The sequence below is a fragment of the Gekko japonicus genome, unplaced genomic scaffold, assembly GCF_001447785.1.
Source record: "Gekko japonicus isolate JY-2015 unplaced genomic scaffold, Gekko_japonicus_V1.1 scaffold1256, whole genome shotgun sequence".
NCBI classification, from domain to species: domain Eukaryota; kingdom Metazoa; phylum Chordata; class Lepidosauria; order Squamata; family Gekkonidae; genus Gekko; species Gekko japonicus.
Genome location: NW_015169211.1, coordinates 171,352 through 195,623, shown reverse-complemented (window position 1 = coordinate 195,623; position 24,272 = coordinate 171,352). Strand labels below are relative to the sequence as shown.

Here is a 24,272-nt window from a genome sequence, read left to right as displayed (position 1 = left end):
GGGGGGGGGAACGACGTCCGCTGGCTCAACCAAATGCCCGGCGGAAGAGCTCCGTCTCGCAGGCCCTGCGGAACTGCAAGAGGTCCCGCAGGGTCCCGATCTCACACGGGAGCTCAGGGCCGAAAAAGCCCTGGCCCTGGTCAAGGCTAGCCGGATGTCCCTGGGGCCAGGAACCACTAACAGATGTTGATTGGTGGACCTCAGTGCCCTCCGGGAAGTGCCAGGATTAACGATAGATCTCTTTCTCCTGCAGGATCTGATGACGTTAGAGCACCAGTGGACCAATTTTTTTGCAAATTTCGACACAGAAGTCCCTTTCATTTTGGAGCTGTCGGAGTCCCAGGCAGGAGAAGTACGTGTGTGGGTAGACCGACACGGAAATGTCATTGTTTGCTTTCCCCTTCCCGGTTTCTGACTCTCCATACTTCTCCAGAAAACAACTGTGAGCTGAGTATCCCGCAAAAAAAATATACGAAGTGAAATGCATATATAGTCATATAATCCCTCACAGGAAAATACAGAAGCCAACGAGATTCATAATAGGAAAATACAGAGTCCAAAGTAAATATCCAACACTTTTCCTAGGTGATTTTCAGTGTTTCAGACTTCTGGTCCTTCCTCAGGAACAAAGAACAACCATTGGGAGTCTCATTCCATTTCCTTATACGAGAACACTATTTTGTTTCTTCAACACCTGTAAAGCACCTGTAAAGGCTGCTCCTATGTAACAGGACCAAAACATGCGGGATATTCAGCTCACAGTTGTTTTCTGATTTTTCTTGGCCATTTCCTACTTTGCGTTGTACTGTTGGTTGTTGCATCTCCATAAAAGGTAAAGGTCTCCCTTGTTCGAAAGCCAGTTGAGTCCGACTCTAGGGTTGCGGTGCTCATCTCGGTTTCAAAGCCGAAGAGCCAGCACTGTCCGAAGACGTTTCCGTGGTCATGTGGCCGGCATGACTAAACACCAAGGCGCACGGAACGCTGTTACCTTCCCACCGAAGTGGTCCCTATTTATCGACTTGCAATTTCTTGCTTTCGAACTGCTAGGTTGGCAGGAGCTGGAACTAGAGACGGGAGCTGACTCCGTCATGCAGCACACTCAGGACTCAAACTGCTGAACTACCGACTTTCCACAGCCTGCAGTTCAGCGTCTTAACCCCTTGAGCCACCGCAGCTCAAAAAAAAGTATCAAAAGTATCTCCATACTTCTCACCAAAATGCAAAGGGGGAGCTCTTGCACCTTTAATTCATTCCGATGGCCTTGTTCCAGATACGTCTGTTGCTTATTTATAGTCTCCAGTGCCAGGACTCTTTTTGTAGAAAATGCCCAGCAGGAACTCATTAGCATAATAGGCCACACCCAACAGCAGGAACTCATTAGCATATTAGGCCACACCCCTGACAGCACAGCTCATTAGCTCATTGGGCCGCACCCCCATATTACCAGAAGTGTGGTCATCCAGCCACACCCACCTTTTGCTTGTTATTCTATTTACCTTGTTTGTTGTCAAAACCCAGGGCCTTTTTGTAGTAAGAACTCCTTTGCATGTTAGGCCACACACCCCTAATGTAGCCAATCCTAATGAGTTCCTGTGGGGTGTGGCCTATTGTGCGAATGCGTTCCTGCTGGGCGTGGCCAACTCGGGAGGCAGCCAGAACTCCGTTCCTGTGTGTTCCGGCACAAAAATAGCCCTGGACTCTCCACTTACTTGACTTCTTCCCTGCCTTTCAGTCCTGGGGGGGGGGTAGGAGGGAGCACCGGGTTTCATACTCTCTGACTTAATTCTAGGACAGGGGTCCCCAACAAGGTGCACACCACGTATTTCTAGAAAGTGGGCAGGGCCAGGTGGGTCCAGAGTTGCCATTCCCCAGTTGGGGGCGGGGGACCCCTTGGTTTTGTGGCTCCCCCCCCCCCAACCAGCGACATTGCCAGCGGAATGTGCCTACATCACCCGGATGTGATGTAGGCACATCGGTGATGTTGGGCCTGGGGGGGGGCACTCTGGTTTTCGGGCAGAGCTCTGTAGCCCGAGGCCGATTTGAAATCAAGAACCACAAGAGTAAGAAAGAAGCCGGAATACCCGGTTTTGTTTGCCAGTTTCAAGAGCCTGCGCTTTGACTCCGGCCTCTGCAAGAAGCTCCTCCGGTGTTTCCAAATCTACCCGTGCTTGATTTAGGGTTGCCAAATTTGGATCGTCCGGGAGCGGGAGGCTCCCGGACGATCCCGGGTGCGCGCGCGCGCACGGCACCCGGAAGTGACGTCGCACGCTGGGGGCGGGGCCATGCGATTTGAGGGGAAAACAAAGAGTTTTCCCCTCAAATCGCGTGGCCCCGCCCCCAGCGTGCGACGTCACTTCCGGGTGACGCGCACCCGGGGGTTGGGTTTCCCCCGGGCCCCGATTCCGGCGCGCCGGGAATCGGGGCTCCGAAACGGGGGATTCCCCGCCCCCCGGCTGCATTTGGCAGCCCTAACTTGATTGTTGAAAGAGTACGGCAGGCAGACGCTCTCTTTGCCTTCAGGAAAAGCGTTCAGCCGGTTGGGATCGAGCTCTGCTTGCCTTTTGACTTTGCAAAAAGGGAAAAAGGGAAACCTCACAAACTGGCTTGAGACCAGCCGGTTGAGAAGCTAGAATAAAATCACATTTTGACGGAAAGCAAAAGCCACCTTTGCTCCCTTGGAGCCGCCAGAAAACAGTAGCAGTGGGATTGCTTTTTTGACCTTGGCATTACTGTAGTCTTTAACAGTCAATTTCTCTCTTTTTTTCCCCCTATAGCCATTCCGAAGTTATTTCAGCCATGGAATGCTTTCGAGCCACATCACGGATAACAGGTACCATTCTCTGTGTTCCTGAGGGCATCAGATACCACTGGCGTGCAGCGTTCCCTCTAAGCTGAGTCAGTGTGAGCCAGCTCACAGTTCTTTAGCCTCCGGCTCGCACATTTTTGTCTCCGCTCAGGAAGGAGGGCTCCAGAGCAAACTGATGTATGCAGGAGCCAAACGGCTCGCTCACCACTTCAATGCTGGTCGCTCACACAGTAGGATTTTTGTGTGCAAGACTCCGCCGCTTAGGGGGGAGCATTGCAGTGGCGTGTGGGGCCATAGCATCAGCAGCACTGCCAGGCGTGAGCGGCCCCAACTGCCATGTGACGCCACTCTCTTTTGCTGTGGAGCTTCTCTTTATCAGACAGCAATTCAAGGGGCGGGGGGCGCTACCAGTCTTTCCACCTCTGCTTATCCTCCAAACCCTGCCCTGGACCTCTAAGTCATCTTTTTAGTGGTGGGGGTGGAAAGCGCCGTCAAGTCGCACCCGATTTATGGCGACCCCCGTAGGGTGTTCACGGCAAGAGACGGGCAGAGGTGGTCTGCCCTTGCCTGCCTCTGCACAGCGACCCCGGGCTTCCTTGGTGGTCTCCCATCCAAGTACTAACCAGGGGCGACCCTGCTTAGCTTCCGAGATCTGATGAGATCGGGCTAGCCTGGGCCATCCAGGTCAGGACTAGAGACGAACAGAAGTGGTTTGCCCTTGCCTGCCTCTGCATAGCAACCCTGGGCTTCCTTGGTAGTCTCCTATCCAGGAATAAACCAGGTCCAGCCCTGCTTAGCTTCTGAGATCTGATGAGACTGGGCGAGCCTGGGCCATCCTGGTCAGGACAAGAGACAAACAGAGGTGGTTTGCCATTGCCTGCCTCTGCATAGCAACCCTGGACTTCCTTGGTGGTCTCCCATCCAAGTACTAACCAGGGCTGACCCTGCTTAGCTTCTGAGATCTGGCGAGATAGAGCTAGCCGGGGCCACCCAGGTCATCTTTTTAAGTAGGCGAGGCCCTAAAGAACCGCACATTTTTTTAAAAAGTTATTCTTGATACCTGAGGAAGTGAGCTGTGACTCACGAAAGCTCTTCCCCTGCCACAAATTTCGTTAGTCTGTGAGGTGTTCCTGGACTCCTGCTCTTTTCTACTACAATAGTCAACATTTCAGGCCAGAAGCTTTGTTTATTTATTTATTTTATTCGATTTATACCCCGCCCTTCCTATCAAAGCGGGTTCAGGGGGCTTCCGGTCTGGCTCCCGCGCATGGCGGACGCTTCCTCGGGTCGCTCCCGAGGGCGCCTCGCCCGCCCGCGGTGGAGGAGGGAATCCGCGCGAGCGGAGACCCGAACGAGCCCCTCAGAAGAGAGGAGCTCGGATCCGGGGCGCTTTAGGGCGCACTAGGGGGGAGTCGCTCTTTCGGCCGAGAGGTCGGAGAGCGAGGCTCCCGCCATGCCCTGCCCCAATGGACCTTGCTGCGTGAGCGACCCCGAACGGGGTTTAGCGGAGCCACCAGACGTCACCGAGTGATAAAGCGACCATCCGCAAAAGTGGAAAAGAAAAAGAAAAGATCGGCTTAACTGTGAGTTGTCAAAATGCAGAAAAAAGAACTGAAAATTGTTTCCCCCCCCTCCCAGCGAAAAAGGCGAAGAGGTTAATCCTCCATCTATACAAGCGAAAAAGAAAAGGGGGGGGGATGAATTGAGCGGACAGTGATGTTTTCCTTTGATGTATTTGAAAGCGAGAAGCTTGTCTCTCTGGAGCACATTTTAAGAACTTTCTAAAAGTAAACAAAAAAGAAAAGATGTCGGAGCTGGGCAAAAGCGAGCGGAGAAGGAGGGAGGGACTTCCGTCTGGGCGTTTGTTTGTGTGCAAGAGCCGGCTGTTGAATGTTTGGACTGTTTATGGCTGTGAATCCGACGGGAGTTTTGCAAAAAAGATAAGTTGGAATTGTGACAGCGAGAAGTGCCTGTAAGCGCTTATAAGTCAACAATTGCGAGGAGGACCCATAGAGAGTCTGGGAGCGAATATAAAAGCGAAAATGAAATTGATACCATTCTCGAAAATGGGGACCTCCGGGGCATGAAAGGAAGAGGATTTATAGTACATGAACTGAGCGTATTAACAACAACCCGAAGGAGGATCTAACAAGCCGGAAGGAGAAGACAACGGAGATAACAGAGGAAGCTCCTCCACGTCAGCGACAGTAAAAGTACCCAGCACGCAAGAAGCGGTTCTGGATGTGCACAGAAGAGACCCTCTTTATTAACAGAATCTCAAAGGAACATTACTAACATACTAACAGAGAATACATGTAACAGGACTAAGAAAAGAAGTTTGGCAACACACAGAAGAAGCCCAAGAAGATTAATTGGACATTACTAACAGTTTAATTTACCAGTTTATATATCACTCAGCTTTCTCTTTCTCCCATTGTCTACCCCTCCCTTTTTTTCTTTTAAGCGAAATACCTCCCCTTTTTAGGGGAGCCAATAAAACCTTTAAAAAAAAAAAAAAGCGGGTTCAGGGCGGCATACTCATTGCCACTTAAAGTGAAAATATTTTTTAAAGTATTTTCTTGCATACACGTGGCCTACTCCAGTCACGAGGTGAAGATCCTTTCGCCGTGATGGCAGCCTCTGCCAAGAAAATCTGCGCAGCCAATCAGAAACCCTACCGGCCAAAAGCACCACCTCCTTCCTAAAAACAATTGGCAACATTGCTCCCTCTAAGCTGTGGAGCCCTGTGAGCAAAAATGCTATTTTGTGAGCGACCGACATTAAAATTGTGTAACTCTATTTTTGTTTTTATTAAATTTTTTAAAATTTACAACTCAACAACCATACAGTATAACTCAATAACTTAACTTTAAACAAATAACTAGTAATTAATTATAAACATATAAAACAATATAAAACTGGAACATCGATCATAATATATCAATTCTTGTAGGTATTTATAGCATAACTAATACAATCTTATTGTGTCTAACAGGAAGAACATTAAATTGACTCCCTTCAGTTTCTATATATTGAAAAAAGGAAAACCATTTTTCCAAAAAAATTGAATTCTTTTTAAAACAACGATCCACAATTAAAAGTTGCATAGCAATTTTATCATTAACTACTACATCCCTACTACTACTACAACCTAGCAGTTCGAAAGCAAGAAATTGCAAGTAGATAAATAGGTACCACTTCAGTGGGAAGGTAACAGCGTTCTGTGCGCCTTGGTGTTTAATCATGCCGGCCACATGACCACGGAAACGTCTTCGGACAGCGCTGGCTCTTCGGCTTGGAAACGGAGATGAGCACCGCAACCCTAGAGTCGGATTCGACTGGTTTTCGAGCAAGGGAACCTTTACCTTTTACTGCATCACAAATTTTATTAAACCAATGTCTTAATGTTGGGATTTTAACAGATTTCCAAAGTTGGGCAAGTGAGGTTTTTGGCTGCAAGTAATAAAAGAGCCACTATTTCTGTTTTCTGTTTAGTCATAGATGTATCACTCCAATAATTTAATAAAACAGACTCTGGAGAGTTTGGAATCCTTATACCAGTTATTTTTTCTGTTATTGGCAATACCATTTCCCAACATTAAAGTTGTGGGCGAGCAATTTGGCTCCTGCGAAAATTAGTTTGCTCTGGAGCCCTCCTTCCCGAGCTAAGACGAAAATGCGTGAGCTGGAAACTAAAAAACTGTGAGCTACCTCACACTCAGCTTAGAGGGGACACTGGAACTTGGCAGGCCGCCAGGAAAGGCGACCCCGGGCACCACATTGCGGGGCCCTGCTGTTGACCAACGTTCTCTCTAAGCTGTGGAGTCTTGTGAGCAAGAATTCTACTTGGTGAGCTGCTGGCATTAAAGTTGTGAGCGAGCAGTTTGGCTGCTGCCTAAATTAGTTTGCTCTGGAGTCCCAACCTTCCTGAGCTAAGACCAAAATCTATGAGCTTGAGGCTAAAAAAACTGCGATCTAGCTCACATTCACTCAGCTCAGAGGGAACACTGCTGTCGACTGTCAAGATTTTGTTTCTGTTAGGGTTCCACCATAGCGCTATTCCATTGAGCACCTTCAAGAAGCGGTCCGTGCCGTCTTCCTGTCGATGCCTCCCATGTCCCGAAGGGTTCGTTGAGCTGGCGGTAACTTGTTCTTACGGTCAGTCCCAGCAGGCAGCCGTTTGTGCTCTTCGGCACCCACTCGTCAAAGGAGAACCTGAACGCCGGCAACTTTAGCTTCCCGTCAGAGGGACATCTCGTGCGCAACACGGGCCTCGGTGGGAGTACGGCCAAGCACATGGTGAGTGTCGCCTGGCGAGACTGTGTGGAACAGTTTTAAAAACAGCAGCGCAAGAATGCTGCCCATCAGCAATGATCACATCCCAAAGGCTTCCTGCATGCAAGTGTCCCATGAGGGCACACATGTGCTGGGAGCACTACAGATGGAGCATCTCCCCCCCCCCAGTAATCCTTAGCTGAAGTGGACCCTGCGAGCACACAGTTGTGTGCTTAAGAGAGCAGCTGCTGGTGTGACTTTGGCTCCGTCACAAGTTCTCTCAGAGCTGTTCTCTCAAGGGCAGTTCTCAAGAGAGCTCTCTCAGCCTCACCGACCTCACAGGGTGTCCGTTGTGGGGAGGGGAAGGGAAAGGAGATAATTAACTGCTCTGAGACTCCGAGTGAAGGGCAGATTGTAAATCCAATCATTCCTCCTCCTCCTTCTCTATGAACACGCATGAGCTGCCCTATCCTGAATCCAAACCACCGGTCCATCAAACTCAGTACTGACTACTCAGACTGGCAGCAGCTCTCCAGGGTCTCAGGCAGAGAGGTCTTTCACATCCCCTACTACCTGGTCCTTTTAACTGGCGATGCCGGGAACTGAACCTGGGACCTTCTGTATGCCAAGCAGATGCTCTTCCACTGAGCCACAGTCCCCTCTTTACAGCTCTCCAGGGTCTCAGGCAAAGGTCTTTCACATCACCTTCTGCCTGGTCCTTTTTAACTGGAGATGCCGGGGATTGATCTGGGGACCTTCTGCATGCCAAGCAGAGGCTCTCCCACTGAGCCACAGCCCCTCTTTACAGCTCTCCAGGGTCTCAGGCGGAGGTCTTTCCCATCACCTACTTCCTGGTCCTTTTTAACTGGAGATGCCGAGGACTGAACCTGGGACCTTCTGCATGCCAAGCAGAGGCTCTGCCACTGAGCCACGGCCCCTCTTTACAGCTCTCCAGGTCTCAGGCAGAGGTCTTTCACGTCACCTCCTGCCTGGTCCTTTTAACCAGAGATGCCGGGGACTGAACCTGGGACCTTCTGGATACAAAGCAGAGGCTCTTCCGCTGAGCCACGAGGGGACCAAGCTGTGAGTTGTGGCTCAGCGCCTGAGCATCTGCTTGGCTTGCAGAACGTTGCAGGTTCAACCTCCATCATCTCCAGTTAAAGCAGGACTGGGCAGCAGCTGGTGTGAAAGACCTCTGCCTCATTTTCAAAAGGCAGCGGCGTCAGTCTGCAGTAGGAGTGCTGGATTCGAGTCCAGTAGCGCACTCCTCTGATGAAGGGAGCTTTGACTCTCGAAATCTTGTGTCTCAAAAATCTTGGTGGTGTCTAAAGGGCTACCGGGCTTGAATCGACCTCTGCCTTAGAGACCCCGGAGAGCCGCTGACAGGCTGAGTTGACAGTGCTGACCTTGATGGACCAAGGGGTCTGATTCCGTAGAAGGCAGCTCCATAACTGTGTCTGTTGTCCCTTTCTGATGCGCCGAGGGAAATGCCGATCGCCACTTTGGGGTCAGGAAGCCATTTTTCTCCAGGCCAGTTTGGCCTAAGGATCCTGGAGGGTTTTTTCCCATCTTCTGGGCATGGAACAGCAGTCACTGGGGGTGTGGAGGGGGAGATATTTGTGAATTTCCTGCCTTGTGCAGGGGGTTGGACTAGATGACCCTGGCCAGTTTGGTGTCGTGGTTAAGTGCGCGGACTCTAATCTGGGAGAACCGGGTTTGATTCCCCACTCCTCCACTTGCACCTGGCTGGGTGACCTTGGGCGAGCCGTAGTTCTGATAAGAGCTGTCCTTGAAAAAGAGCAGTTTCTCTCAGAGCTCTCTCAGCCCCCCACCTACCTCGCAGGGTGTCTGTTGTGGGGAGGGGAAGGGAGAGGAGTTTGTAAGCCGCTCTGAGACGCCTTTGGGTAGTGATGGGCGTGGTAGAAATCCAATCTCTTCTTCTTCTTCCAACTTGGTGGTTCTATGATAGTCTCAGGGTATGCAGCCGAAATGGGCATTTTCCAGAGCTCTGGGATGGGACGGCCCCCGTCCCCAAATATTGTCACCATACAAAGTACAGAATAGTTACAAGAATGGGCACAGTAATAAGACCAATGGAAAAAAAAAAAAGAACTGACAATTTAGCGCTTGGTACTATATTCATAAATCATGATATACAATAACAGAAAATAAGTAATATATATAGTGAATGTAGACGGTGGTCTCCGGAATGGTGTGCCGTTTCGACAATGATCTTCTTCTGAACAAGGATGTGTACCTTCTCAAATACAACAATACAAGTCTCATTTAAAATTATATATAACAGTGTGCAAATATATCATATGAATAAGAATAAAAATAGTATGAAACCTTACATAAACTGTCTTTCAACAATTCATTTCTCTTGGTGACGTATTGAAAATATACTGTTGATTCTAAAAAGTACAACAATAGCTGTTATAATACATTTTCATTGTTATTTAATAACAATTACATCGCTCCACATACATAACTGTTAATATTTTAAATAATTGTAAAAACACTCACCACTTCATCATAAAGCTATGCTTACAGCTATGTTCTTCAATGGGCTATAATTGCTGAATGCCTTAGCAGGTGGATTCTATGTAGGCATTATATCCTGCTGGTCTGTTTTTTCACACTGATCCTGTTACTACTCATACACAAGTACACAAATCACCAACTTCTATGGCAATTATCCATACTCCTTACTAGAACCCATCTCTCAATATTTCAACATGTTTTCAATACGTCACCAAGAGACCACCGTCTACATTCACAATATATATTACTTATTTTCTGTTATTGTATATTATGATTTATGAATATAGCACCAAGCGCTAAATTGTCACAGTTCTTTTTTCTTTTTTCATTGACCATACAAAGCACAGCAAGATCCCCGGCAGCATGAGAAAATATTCAGGTTTGCAACACTCTGCCTCTCCCAAGGTGAAAGGTCCAGTTGGCACCGCATGGGTCCCTGTAGCCTAATGACCAGCAAGCGGTGCTCACACAGGTCTCGCACACAGGTGATTTCCAGCCACTCTGCCTTCACTCCTCTAACTGTCGTCCGCTTCCCTGTTCTGTTGTGTTTGCCGCTTCCAGGTCGTGCAGTGCGTCTCTCCAAAGGGGCCTCTGGCTTGTTCAAGGACCTATTTCTTTGGAACTACTCACACCCCTTACCTTGGTAAGTGCCGGATCGATCGCGTATGCGTGTGTTTGGGCTTCTGGACCGTCTCGTTCCTAAGCCTCGAGGGTTGGGGCAGCGGTGCAGAAAACCAGACTAGGCGGTGCACCGTAACAAACAAAAACACAGGAGAAGCCGTAACGCTGGGGAAAGGAAGGGGCGGATGAGATAAATAAAGCGATGGCAATGCTATAAAATGTCTACTTAGTACAGATAATACAGTACTGCAAAAATCAGAAAATATATGCTGTTTAAATAAGTTAAAGCGATATGCTTTTTTTTACAAGGTTGGAATGCAAAAATACAGTCAGTTTCAAATAAACGGAAGTGGTTTTTAACAAAGCAAATGATGTTAACGACGTGCTCCGGAATGTCCTGTGTCGTTTCGACATTCCTTCTTCTGAACAAGACTCTATAGATTATTTATTTATTTATTTTATTGTATTTGTACCCCGCACTCCCCACGAATGGGCTCAGGGAGGCTCACATAGGGCACTAAGTGCATACGATATACAAAATTACATAATACAAAAATACAGATTTTAAAACAGATTAAAATCAATTCAACGGATGCACATATAAACTCCATTCCATTTGACTGTAACTCGCCCGAAATGAATTTTCTACTAGCCATTGTGCTTTGTTATTGACCTATGAAGGAAAAATATGTGAGCATCAGGCTTCATTTCTACTCTTACAGATGAGACAAAAAACTGGAAATTACCGATAGAATCTTGTTCAGAAGAAGGAACGTTGAAATGACACAGGACATTCTGGAGCACGTCGTTAACATCATTTGCTTCGTTAAAAACCACTTCTGTTTATTTGAAACGGACGGTATTTTTGTATTCCAACCTTGTAAAAAAAAGCATATCACTTTTAACAGCATATATTTTCTGATTTTTGCAGTACTGTATTATTTAGTTTTGGAGCTGCGGTGGCTCAAGTTGTTAAGACGCTGAACTGCAGGCTGTGGAAGGTCGGTAGTTCAGGAGTTCGAGACCCGGGTGCCGCATGACGGAGGGAGCTCCCGTCTCAGGTTCCAGCTCCTGCCAGCGTAGCAGTTCGAAAGCAAGAAATTGCAAGTCGATAAATAGGGACCACTTCGGTGGAAAGGTAACAGCGTTCCGTGCACCTTGGTGTTTAGTCATGCCGGCCACATGACCACGGAAATGTCTTCGGACAGCGCTGGCTCTTCGGCTTGGAAACGGAGATGAGCACCGCAACCCTAGAGTCGGATTCGACTGGCTTTCGAGCAAGGGAAACCTTTACCTTTACCTATTATTTAATTTAGCACACTTATCACAGTAACAATCCCTGTGTAGTGTAATATTCATATACTGTGTACCATACTCTTGTTTGCTTAACTCTACTTAGTACAGATGCCAGAACAAATGGTGGCAAAACCCCCTCTTGGATTCTCTTTCGCGCCACAATTGTTAACAGAAGTGTTTCCAATGCAAATGATTTGGCTCGTAGCCTATAACATGCCAGTGAAAAGGACATGGATTTTTTCCCATGTGCTTCTTACCTGCTCTTAAACCCCGGAATAATGACTCCTAGCTTTGTGAGTCTCATGAATGCAAGACAGTCTTTGCAGGGCTTGAAAGGGACGGTCGGGAGAGGTGGGGAAATATGAGTACAGTTTGTATGGTGGAAGCTCTTCCCCATCACCACCATGCGATTAACATTAAATGAAAGCTCACTGCTGGGTTATCCTGTCTCCTTAAAAACATCAGAGAAGCCAATGTTGGATCAGGCCAATGGCCCAACCAGTCCACACTCTGTCACACAGTGGCCAAAAATACCAGGTGCCATCAGGAGGTCCAGCAGCGGGGCCAGGACACCAGAAGCCCCCCCACTGTTGCCCCCCCCCAAGCACCAAGAATACAATGCATCACTGGCCCCAGACTGAGACAAGAATAGAAACAGCCCCGGCTGACTCTCAGCTAGAAGCCCTCCCTCCTTCACTCCTTCCTGCTGTCCAGGGTGCACGCTCCTTCCCCAGTAGCTGACTCTTGAAACTTTGGGCGAAACTCACCTGCCAGACGACAAAACTCAGCTGCCACATGGATAATACAATAAGTCCTACAGAGGAACTGGTTGACCACTGTATGGGATACTGGACTCAATGGACCAGTGGTCTGATCCAACAGGGCTCTTCTGATGTTCTTATCAGGGGAAGGCCTCGGCCTCTCCGCCCTGTTGTTGGACCTCCAGAGGAACTGATTGGCCTCTGTGTGAGATGGGATACTGGACTCAATGGACCAGTGGTCTGATCCAACAGGGCTCTTCTGATGTTCTTATCAGGGGAAGGCCTCGGCCTCTCCGCCCTGTTGTTGGCCCTCCAGAGGAACTGGTTGGCCACTGTGTGGGACGGGATGCTGGACTCGATGGACTACTGGTTCTATCCAGCAGGGCTCTTCTTATGTTCTATATATGTGCAATATGATGGAATAAAGAAATAACCACAGTGCCTCACTTTCCTATAGGCAAAGATAATGAAATGGAGAAGAAAGCTGACCAAGTGTAAGTTTACCATGACTTGTTTTCTTTGACTTTTCAATCCGAAAGGTTGGGTCCACATTTAAATCTGGCCACTCCTCACTTAAGGGGTCGCAGTGGCTCAGTGGTTAAGAAACTAAGCTGTACACCGGAAGGTCTGTAGTTCAGCAGTTCGAGACCCTCGTGCCCCGTGACGGAGTGAGCTCCCGTCTCTGGCCCCAGCTCCTGCCAACCTAGCCGTTCAAAAGCAAGAAATTGCAAGTAGATAAATAGGTACCGCTTCAGTGGGAAGGTAACAGCATTCAGTGCGCCTTGGCGTTTAGTCATGCCAGCCACATGACCACGGAAAAAGTTTTCGGACAGCGCTGGCTCTCCGGCTTGGGAACGGAGACAAATACTGCCCCTTAGAGTCGGATTCAACTGGCTTTCAAGCAAGGGAAACCTTTACCTTTACTTACTCCTCACTTAGCTGTGCCACACCACACGTCTCGGACCTGGTGTGTTCAGCTGTCCCATCCGTTTCCGAACTTTGCCTGGGTTCCAAACCATCACCCGTGAGTTCTGTCTTTGGCACCTGGTGGACCTAGCTCACTTGCTTGTCCCTGCCTTTAAAACCTTGAGCTGCTGCTCTAAGTTAAGACATCTTTCTTAGCAAAAAATGTATGTCAAGGGTCCTAATTAGCACGGTTTGCTTTGTTTTCCAGGAAACTGCTGTCCCAAATTTACGCGGCTGTTGTGGAGGCAGTCCTGGCGGCCATAGATTCCTACTCTAAAACTTCCAGCGCCACCAAGGTAACTACAAATTTGACCTGCGCTAACAGGGAATTGTACTCTTTGGTTCTCAAAAGAGGCTGTGGCTTGGCATGCAGGAGGTCCCAGGTTCAATCCCCGGCATCTCCAGTTAAAAAAGGACCAGGCAGGAGGTGATGGGAAAGACCTCCGCCTGAGACCCCGGAGAGCTGTAAAGAGGGGCTGTGGCTCAGTGGCAGCCGGCCGCCTGCCCTGGAAGCCTGGCTCGGAATGAGGAATGGTCCCCTCAGAGACGCTTCAGCAATTTCAGACGCTTCTGCTGCACAAGCTCTTACGTGTCCCCTCCTGGCATCAGCAATGACACCTCTAGCAACACAAGGGGGGCCCTCAAACACACAAAGCTGCCTTCTACTGAATCAGACGCTTGGTCCACCAAGGTCAGTAGTGTCTACTCAGACTGGCAGCGGCTCCCCAGGGTCTCAGGCGGAGGTCTCGAGGGCCGTGGCTCAGTGGGAGAGCATCTGCTTGGCACACAGAAAGCCCCAGATTCAATCCACGGTATCTCCAGTTAAAAAAGGGCTAGGCAGGAGGTGATGGGAAAGACCTCCGCCTGAGACCCTGGAGAGCTGTAAAGAGGGGCCGTGGCTCAGTGGAAGAGCATCTGCTTGGCACACAGAAGGTCCCAGGTTCAATCCCCAGCATCTCCAGTTTAAAAAGACTGTTAGAAGGATATAGACCGAGAGAGTCTGGAGCCAGACTGCCGTGTGAATTCTTATTGACCTTTGTGTTTTTTCTATGAAGGAATAAGTGGTTGTTTTTTGTTACCAGACGCGAGTGATGTTACGGCTCTGATCTAGTCTCTGTTGTTATTGTATTCTTCTGTGGGCATCTAGCACACATCTGTATATCTTTTCCATAACAGACCATCAAGGGCTCAGGCCTGTTAAGTCACCATCTATTAATTTTTTAATTTTATTTATTTATAAATTCAATTTATAGCCCGCCCTCCCTGCAACGCGGGCTCAGGGCGGCTCACAAACAAGAATAAGCCAGCGCATAAAACACATTTTAAAACCATTTTAAAACAATTTCTACAATATTACGACATTATTTTCATTCTTATTATTATTATTATTATTAATGATGATGATGATGATAATAATAATAATAATAATAAGTGCGCTAGATGTTCCGAATAGATCTTCCATAAAGATGACGTATAATGGTGTTATATCCACTCAGTGCCATCTGTTCCGCTTGGCGCTGTCGTCCTTTCTTCCAGGGCCAGATGATGGTAGTACAGTAGTGGCGGCTCCTACTCAAACGCCTGGCGGAAGAGCTCCATCTTGCAGGCTCTGCGGAAGTGTGCAAGGTCCCGCAGGGCCCGGATCTCCTCCGGGAGCTCGTTCCACTAGGTAGGAGCCGCCACCAAGAAGGCTCTGGCCCTGGTAGCAGCCAGCCTGGCCTCCTTGGGACCCGGCATCGCCAGGAGATGTTGCGTCCCCGACCGTAGTGCCTGTGGGGGAACATTGGGCCCATAAACTCGCTGGAAGCCCGTGTAATTCACCAATCTCGTCCCCCATTGATAATGATGTTGACATCGAGGTCCTTGAAGCAATGTAAGGCCGCTCCCACAAGCGTGGGATCGTCTTCGAGACCTCCTTTGAATTCACGGCTCCGAGAATTGTTAATCTCTTTTTCCTAGCTATGAAGTGAGAGAGACGCTGACTGAGTTTCTTCTTCTCTCCCCCCCTGCCCCCCCCCATTTCTTTGCAGGCAAAGGACGTGGCAGAGCAGACCTTCTCCAACATGCTCGACGTCTTTGAACTCGCCTACTTCAAAGCTCCGCTACGGTACGTCTCTTTAGGGAAGCCCTTTCTTCTCGGTTTGGCATTATGGGGTCAAACGTCGCTTATGTGTCTGCTCATTTTTTTTAAATAAGATGGGCGAACGGCTTCCATATCTGTCGAACGCACATGTTGTGTCAATGAGTAATGCATACGCGGGTCCCTACCCTCGGCATTATCCAGGCAGAACTCTAGAGCTGTTTGTGGAGATCTCCAGTTGAACAATCTTGGCAATCTTGGGGGGCGGGGGGGGGGTTGCATGGTTCTGTGGTTCTAAATATGTGCGTGACACACCCTCCCAGGCTGCAAAAAATAGGGGGGAAATGCTACGACTCCTCTCACCTGTACTTGTCCACACCAAAGCTCCCAGAGCTGCTTTTCTCATTGCATGTGTTGGAAGTGTGTGGTTTGTCCCCCAGCCTAACATTTGAGACAATATCCTTCCTACTTTCCAGTTTGGTGTAGTGGTTAGGAGCGCAGACTCTAATCTGTGAGATTTGGGTTTGATACCCCACTCCTCCACATGCAGCTGTTGGTGTGACCGTGGGTCAGTCATAAGTTCTCTCAGAGCTGGTCTCTCAAGGGCAGTCCTCGAAAGAGTTCTCTCAGCCCCACGTACCTCCCAGGGTGTCTGTTGTGGGGAGGGGAAGGGAAAGGAGACTCTTTCAAGTAGTGAATTGAGTATAAATCCAGTCTCTCCTCCCTCCCTTCCTAACTTCCTTCCTTCCAGTTTGGTGTAGTGGTTAGGAGTGCGGACTGTAATCTGGGAGAACCGGGTTTGATTCCCCTCTCCTCCACGTGCAGCTGCTGGTGTGACCTTGGGTCAGTCACAAGTTCTTTCAGAGCTGTTCTCTCAAGGGCATTTCTCAGGAGAGCTCTCTCAGCCCCACCTACCTCACAGGGTGTCTGTTGTGGGGAGGGGAAGGGAAAGGAGGCTCCTTTGAATAGTGAAGGACAGAGTGTAAATCCAATCTCCACTTCCTCTCTCCGTCCCTCCCTCCCTTCCTTCCTTCCTGTTTGGTGTAGTGGTTAGGAGCGCGGACTGTAATCTGGGAGAACCGGGTTTGATTCCCCAGTCCTCCACAAGCAGCTGCTGGTGTGACCTTGGGTCAGTCACAAGTTCTCTCAGAGCTGTTCTCTCAAGGGAGCTCTCGCAGCCCCACCTACCTCACAGGGTGTCTGTTGTGGGGAGTGGAAAGGAAAGGAGACTCCTTTGAATAGTCAAGGGCTCTGTAAATCCAATCCTTCCTTCCTTCCTTCCTTCCTTCCTTCCTCCCTCCCTTCTTCCTTCCTTCCTTCCTTCCTTCCTTCCTTCCTTCCTTCCTTCCTTCCTTCCTTCCTTCCTTCCGGCTGGGGTCCCCAAACCTTTTTGAGGCTGTGGGCACTTTTGGAAGCTTGAGAGGGCGTGGTAAGAGCCACCCCCAGATGGCTGCCCCAGGAGGCAGAGCCAGACACAGGACTTCTCCTCCCACTGCAAAAGGATCGTTGGAGGGGAATAAAAAGACATGAGGAAAGCCTCGGGGAAAGGAAAGGGAGAAAGAGGAGGGAGGGAATGGAACTCCGCAGGCTTGGGTGCTTACTCGTCCTCCAGATCCTGCCTTACGAGGCTCTGCCCAGTTTCTGAAAAACTCGATGTGTACCCAGGGACGAAATGGCAGATGACATGGCGCCCACGGGCACCGTGTTGGGGGACCCTGATTCGAGGCACTTGTCTCTGCAACTTGCACATGAGGCGATTAAAAGAAAATGCACAGTATACTGACATTTTCTGACCGTAAGCCATATATGGGGTTACTCCCAAGGACTGTTCAGAAACTTCAGTTGCACCCAGCGTGGCCCCTGGGATTTTGACAGGTCTTGCCCTGTCACGTTGGCTGTGACTTAGTGGCACTCTCCACCATCCCCGCGGCCCCTTTGATAAGCGTGTAAACCAGGGGTGGTCAAACTTGCTTAACATAAGAGCCACATAGAATAAACATCAGATGCTTGACAGCCGCAAGACATGAACAAATATTACACACGCTCCTGATATTTGGGAGTGGTTAAAGAAGTTACTTTTTATGGTTGAAATGGACAAAATGACAAGAAAACTCAAAAATCAAGAAGCAGAAGACTTTTTTTGCAGATTGGCTTTAAAGCTTATATGGAGAAATGTTGGGATGTTAAAAACAATTTATTTTGCTTAGACAATTATTAAGACTGAGAACTATCTAGATTAAGTTTAAACGTATATATAGATCTATAGATAAAGAGATATGGTACCTGTAATAAATATATAATATTAAAGAATTGGAAAGGGGTTGACCTAAGGGGGAATGAGAAGTTTGAACAGTGTGGGAAGTCAGAAGGGGGTGGGTATATGGAAGAAAAAAGGATATGAGATTACTTGTTACATGAATTATAAATTTACCTATTGTGATATCCTAATAAAGAGTTTTTTTAAAAAACAAACAAATATTACACACACGTGGTTAAGTGCACGGACTCTAATCTGGGAGAACCGGGTTTGATTCCCCACTCCTCCACTTGCACCTTCTGGATGACCTTGGGCAAGCCATAGTTCTGACAAGAGCTGTTCTTGAAAAAGAGCCGCTTCTGTCAAGAGTTCTCTCAGCCCCACCCACCTCACAGGGTGTCTGTTGTGGGGAGGGGAAGGGAAAGGAGTTTGTGAGCCTCTCTGAGACTCCTTTGGGTAGTGAAGGGCGGGGCATAAATCCAATCTCCTCTTCTTCTTCTTTTACCTCACAGGGTGTCTGTTGTGGGGAGGGGAAGGGAAAGGAGTCTGTAAGCCGCTCTGAGACTCCTTTGGGTAGTGAAGGGCAGGGTATAAATCCAATCTCCTCTTCTTCTTCTTTTACCTCCCAGGGTGTCTGCTGTGGGGAGGGGAAGGGAAAGGAGTCTGTAAGCCGCTCTGAGACTCCTTTGGGTAGTGAAGGGCAGAGCCCTCTTTGTAGGCACACATGCCATCGCCCTAGCCAGGCCCAGACCATCATTAAAGTGTCGAATTCTCTGCCAAATAATTTTAAGTAAATGAAAGCATTTGGGATTGCTTTCCTTACTTTGTTTGGATCATCTTAGGTTAATGTATGAGTTGTTTTTAATAAAGTAAAACCTCAGTATTCAGGTTAAATTGCCGTGTTGGCACTTTGCGATAAATAAGTGGGTTTTGGGTCGCCGTTTGGGCACTCGGTCTCTAAAAGGTTCGCCATCACTGGCTTAGAGGGAGCCTTGTTTGGGGCTCTGGAGCTCCCGGCCTTTTGCCCTGCTGGCATCATTTAAAAACCTCTTTATTCCAGCGGGCCTGTGCCCTCAGCGGCCGGGCTTGGCTTGCCTTAGTCCTTTTACATGGCTGCTACTGTGTCCATGTCGGTGAGCCTCCGCGGTCCTTAAAGGCGGCGTTTATTTTTCGTGTTCTGCCTGTGATTTTTATAGCGGTTCTGATGTCCTCTTACCCTGTTTGTTTGTGCTCAGCCGTCGGCCGAACAAATGCTTTCCTCACTCAGTATTTTGTCTCTCTCTCCCTGTCTCCCCTCCCTTCTCTTCAGCTCCAAAATAGATTTTCAGATTCAAGCTGTGAACAACCACGGAAGGTCAGTGCCCCCCCCCTCCCCACCTAGAACCGAGGTTTAACACCAACAGGTTTCATCTCCCCTCAGCCCTGCATCTGTACGCCAGCTGAGCGTCTTGGGTCCTTCTTCCGACTCCCCTGGTCCCCGTTGGCTTCGAGTTCACCGTCCTGCAGCCAGATCCATGAATGCCGCGGTTTGCCAGCAGTACAAAAACGTCTGCTTCCATTCCAGCTAGCTCGCCTGGGCAGTTTCCAAGTCTGAAGATGGAATGTTCGTAGCTTGAGCTATTCAAGCAGTAGCTGTTGTAGATTTTTCCGGGCTGTGTGGCCGACGTGGTCTTGGCATTGTAGGACCTGCTGTTTCACCAGCAGCGGTGACTGGCACCCTCAGAGGTATGGCACAGAAAGATGGAGGACTCTCTGTGTCAAGGTGAGAAGCAAAATGGTACCATTTTGCTTCTCATTTCGCGACCATTTTGCTTCTCACCTTGACACAGAGAGTCCTCCGTCTTTCTGTGTCATACCTCTGAGCAGGGGTCATTTAGTAGAAAAAGAGGTGCAGGAGCTCATTAGCATAACTCATTTGCATATGCCACACCCCCTGACATCACCAGAAGTGTGTCAGAAGGCAACACCCACCGCTCAGGCTCCACTGGACTGTTTTGGATTGCTAGCTATTGGGGGGGGAGACGCAGATCTGTCCTCACAGAGGAGGGAGAGCTTGTACCTGAATAATAAAACTTGGTCTTAAAGGTGCCACTGGACTGTTTTGGATTGCTATCTATGGGGGGGGGCTCTGCAACTTACCTGACTGCTTCTTGTTCCTTGTGGCCCGGGGCTGCTGGGAGCAGGGGGCGGGGCTTGGTGCATGTGCCCGCCCCCTGGGATCTTTACTGCCGGAGCTCTGCTCCTGTGCGCTCCTGCAGGAAATGACCCCTGCCTCTGAGGATGCCAGTCACAGCTGCTGGCGAAACATCACACCCTACAATGCCAAGACCACGGCTATACAGCCCGGGAAATCTACAACAGCTAATAAACTCCGGCCGTGAAAGCCTTCGACAACATATATTCAAGCAGTGTTGTATTTATCTGGGGGTGTCCCCAGCTCCATTTGGAGCACTTGGGGTGTGTAGCACTGTTAGGGGAGGGGGTGAAATTCTGGTTTCTGTTGAAAACCTTGAACTCGGGCTTTTTGGGACAGGTGGCAGAGTGAATGGATAGCGGTTGGCAGAAGGGTTCAGCAAGTCACCCCCAGGAAAGGAGGCGAGGTTATGCTTCCATCTTTGAGCCAAGAGGGTGTCTTGGTGGAAGAGCCTCTGCTTGGCCTGCAGAAGGTCCCCGGTTCAATCCCCGGCATCTCCAATTCAAAGGACCAGGCAGGAGGTGACATGAAAAACCTCCGTCTGAGACCCTGGAGAGCTGTAAAGAGGGGCTGTGGTTCAGTGGCAGAGCCTCTGCTTGGCATGCAGAAGGTCCCAGGTCCAATCCCTGGCATCTCCAGTTAAAAGGAGCAGGCAGGAGGTAATTTGGAAGACCTTGACCTGAGACCCTGGCTCAGTGGAAGAGCCTCTGCTTGGCCCGCAGAAGGTCCCGGGTTCAGTCCTTGGCATCTCCACTTAAAAAGGACATGGCAGCAGTTGATGGGAAAGACCTCTGCCCGAGACCCTGGAGATCCGCTGCCAGTCTGAATAGACGGTCCTGACCTTGATGGAATGAGGGTCTGATTCAGTATAAAGGCAGCTTCATGGGTTCAGTGCTGCCTGCGTGTTCTTGGAAATGCCTCCTCAGCCGTGTCACATATGAAGCGGGCTCTCCGCTTCTGTCTATTCCAGTGGCCCTTTGAGCCACGAAAGTCCCCATCTCCACCCTGCTCCCAAAGAACACCTTCCATGTACGTGGAAAATCTGGTTCAAAGAGAGAAGTTCTCCATGCAAAAGCAGTCTGGTAGTTCTCCTAAAGGCTTCTCTTTCTGCACTGTGAATTTGCTGTGCGACATCCCAACCCCCCAACCCCCCGGGCAATGGGCCCTGTTTAAAAATGTTCATGGGGGAGGGATTGCGGGGGCTGCTTCAAAGAGCAGTGAATACCTCTAACCCCCCCTCCCCTTTCTCCCCTCTAGGATTATCCTACTGGATAACGAGGATAGCCCGTCCTTAATGAAAACTGTGAGTAGCGCTTCAAGCTTTTTCTACTGGGTTAGTCTGGAGTCTCCTGCGGCCGAGGCGAACAAGGGCTGTGGCTCAGTGGTAGAGCATCTGCTTGGCATGCAGAAGGTCCCGGGTTCAGTCCCTGGCATCTCCAGTTAAAAGGACCTGGCAGGAGGTGATGTGAAAGACCTCTGCCTGAGACCCTGGAGAGCTGTAAAGAGGGGCTGTGGCTCAGTGGTAGAGCATCTGCTTGGCATGCAGAAGGTCCCGGGTTCAGTCCCAGGCATTTTCAAGATGAAAGGGCCAGGCGGTAGATGAAGTGAAAAGGCCTCTGCCTGTGACCCTGGAGAGCGGCTGCCAGTCTGAGTAGACAATACTAACCTTGACGGACCGAGGGTCTGATTCCGTGTAAGGCCACTTCATGTGATTGTCAAAGGACTTCAACAAGAGGGGGTGTGGCTCAGTGGAAGGGCCTCTGCTTGGCATTCAGAAAGTCCCGGGTTCAATCCCCGGCATCTCCCGTTGAAAGAGCCAGATAGTGGGTGGGGTGGAAGACTTTGGCCTGAAACCCCGGAGAGCCACGGCCAGTCTGAATAGACAATACTGGCCTTGATGGACCGAGGGTCTGATTCACTAGAAGGCAGCTTCCTTATACTGTTTGGCCAGTTTTGGTGTAGTGGTTCAGTGCGCGAACTCTAATCTGGGAGAGCCGGGTTTGATTCCCCCACTCCTCCACTTGCAGCTGCTGGTGTGACCTTGAGTCAGTCACAAGTTCTTTCAGAGCTGTCCTCTCAAGAGCAGTCCTCAAAAGAGGTCTCTCGGCCCCACCTACCTCACAGGAGGGTGTCTGTTGTGGGGAGGGGAAGGGGAAAGGAGTTTGTAAGCCGCTCTGAGACTCCTTCGGATAGTGAAGGGCAGGGTATAAATCCAATCTCTCCTCCTTCTCCTTTTCCTCCCTCTTCTCCTCCTCCTTCTCCTCCTTCTCCTTCTTGTGTTCTGAGATGACCCCAATGGAACATATAATAGAAATGAGTTTGCAGGCTGCGATCTCTGCCCCCCCGCCACAATCCTCAGATGTTCTTTTCACACCCTACCTGACGATTCTGGTGTCTTCTGAGGGTGTGTGAAGAGTACCACAGGAATGGTGAAAACTCTCAAGTGAAGCAGCTCCAACTTTTTCAGGCTGGAGTAGGAATGATTTGCCGGAGACTGTTTGTGTGCCGCCTCTGTGGCAGGCATAACATACCCAGGGATTCGTAGCCCACTCACACATGGCAGCATTGTTGGCAGAATTCGTCCGTGTTCTCCACCCTGCACGCACACCAATTCTGCGTCCTCCTGAATTCAGAAACGTTGGGGGTAAAAATGGGAGATAAAGCCAGTGCCTTTGTTTCTCTCTCTGTGTGTCTCTTCTCTGTGTTTCTCTCTGTGAGAGCCAGTTTGGTGTAGTGGTTAAGTGCGCGGACTCTAATCTGGGAGAGCCGGGTTTGATTCCCCCACTCCTCCTCCACATGCAGCTGCTGATGTGACCTTGGGTCACTCACAAGCTCTGTCAGAGCTGTCCTTGAAAAAGAGCAGTTTGTGTCAGAGTTCTCTCAGCCCCACCCGCCTCACAGGGTGTCTGTTGTGGGGAGGGGGAGGGAAAGGAGTTTGTAAGCGGCTCTGAGACTCCAAGTGAAGGGCGGGGTATAAATCCAATCTCCTCTTCTTCTTCTAGGTGACCATGGTCATATATGACATTCCAGACTTACTCGGCGGAAGGGGCTGCCTCGGGTCGGTCATCTTCTCGGAGTCTTTCCTGGCCTCGCAGATCTTTGTAAAAGAAAAAGGTACTTGTAGGGCAGTGCGGCTCGGCAGGGTTATGACTGCATCGCAAACACAGTGAAGGGAAGCGGAGCTCTTTCTCAGGGCGCATGAGCCTCCTGCCGCGCACCAGAGAAGTCCCTCTGCTTCTGCTGCCATCGCACGCTTTTCTGAATCGAAACGAAGGTTCGTTTTTCTTGGCTCGGAAGCCAGCCGTGTCATCAACTCTGGGCGCTTTTGTCCTGTCTGTGGGAGTCCCCCACTCGTCTGAACAGTGGGTCCTGGCCCCACTGGTGGACCTCCTGATAGCACTGGTATTTCTGGCCACTGTGTGATACAGAGTGTTGGGCTGGATGGGCCTTTGGCCTGATCCAACGTCTCTTATGTTCTTAACATCATGGGGGTGGAGGGTCGGACACACTCCCAACTGTGCCTTGGGTGATCGCTGGGTCTTCTTTGGCCCAGATCCATGAACAACAAGGAGATGGCTGCGTTCCCTGTAGGGGGGCTGATCTCTCTCTAGCTCCATGTGAGCTGCTGGGATTTGTTACCTGGTGTCCTAACGCAAGAAGCACTCAGTCAGAATCCTGTGTGTCTCGGTGTCGTGGTTGGGAGCGCAGACTCTCATCTGGGAGAACCGGGTTTGATTCCCCACTCCTCCACCTGCAGCCAGCTGGTGTGACATTGGGTCAGACACAAGTTCTCTCAGAGCTGTTCTCTCAAGAGCAATTCTCAATCAGAGAATTCAGCGTAAGGCAGCTTCATCTGCATTCACGCGTTGAAGTGCTTAATTTCTAGGACACCTTCCCCTGTCCCGGGCTCCTACCGGCCTGCAAAAGAAGGTCTGGAGGTCAGTACAGGCTGCTGGATGTCTTCCAGACACGGGGTTGGATCCAAAGTCTGTTTTCCACGGACAGATGTTGCTTCCGCCAGTGGAGCGGAACTCTCCCGTGTCTTCCCCCTCCCTCCACAGCACACTGAGCTCCGGGAAACATGTGACCCTCCGGAAGAGCACGATGGGCAAACCGGAAGTCCACAGCGGCGGGCTGGGGGGGTGGGAGATTAGCAAAAATCGCCAACCCCTGGAGTTTCACAAAGAGGCTAACACCATGTTTTCCCTCGTGCAGATCAGCTCCAATGCTGGCCTTTTAAAGTTAGTGGCAAACAGGCTGCGTTGCCCTGATTCTCTTCTTGTAGGGAAGCGAAGAATACAGGGGTCATTTCGTAGAAAAAGAGGTGCAGGAGCTCATTAGCATAACTCATTAGCATAACTTATTTGCATATACCACACCCCCTGACCTCACCGGAAGTGTGTCAGAAGGCAACACCCTCCTGGACTGTTTTGGGTTGCTAGCTGGGGGGGGGGGGGGGGGGGGATCTGTCC

At 49.8% G+C, this 24,272-nt stretch overlaps 1 protein-coding gene across 1 annotated transcript in view; it reads left to right on the top strand.

Annotated features, from left to right (window-relative positions):
- LOC107114773 (chromosome unknown open reading frame, human C20orf194) overlaps positions 1 to 24,272 on the top strand; it is a 146,045-nt gene that overhangs the window by 58,961 nt on the left and 62,812 nt on the right. The window contains exons 7-16 of the mRNA XM_015416363.1: positions 254 to 352; positions 2,775 to 2,830; positions 6,970 to 7,105; positions 10,187 to 10,268; positions 12,761 to 12,797; positions 13,478 to 13,565; positions 15,300 to 15,376; positions 18,916 to 18,960; positions 21,058 to 21,103; positions 22,803 to 22,914. Of these exons, the coding sequence (XP_015271849.1) occupies positions 254 to 352; positions 2,775 to 2,830; positions 6,970 to 7,105; positions 10,187 to 10,268; positions 12,761 to 12,797; positions 13,478 to 13,565; positions 15,300 to 15,376; positions 18,916 to 18,960; positions 21,058 to 21,103; positions 22,803 to 22,914 (778 nt within the window). The remainder of the gene's footprint in view (positions 1 to 253; positions 353 to 2,774; positions 2,831 to 6,969; positions 7,106 to 10,186; positions 10,269 to 12,760; positions 12,798 to 13,477; positions 13,566 to 15,299; positions 15,377 to 18,915; positions 18,961 to 21,057; positions 21,104 to 22,802; positions 22,915 to 24,272) is intronic.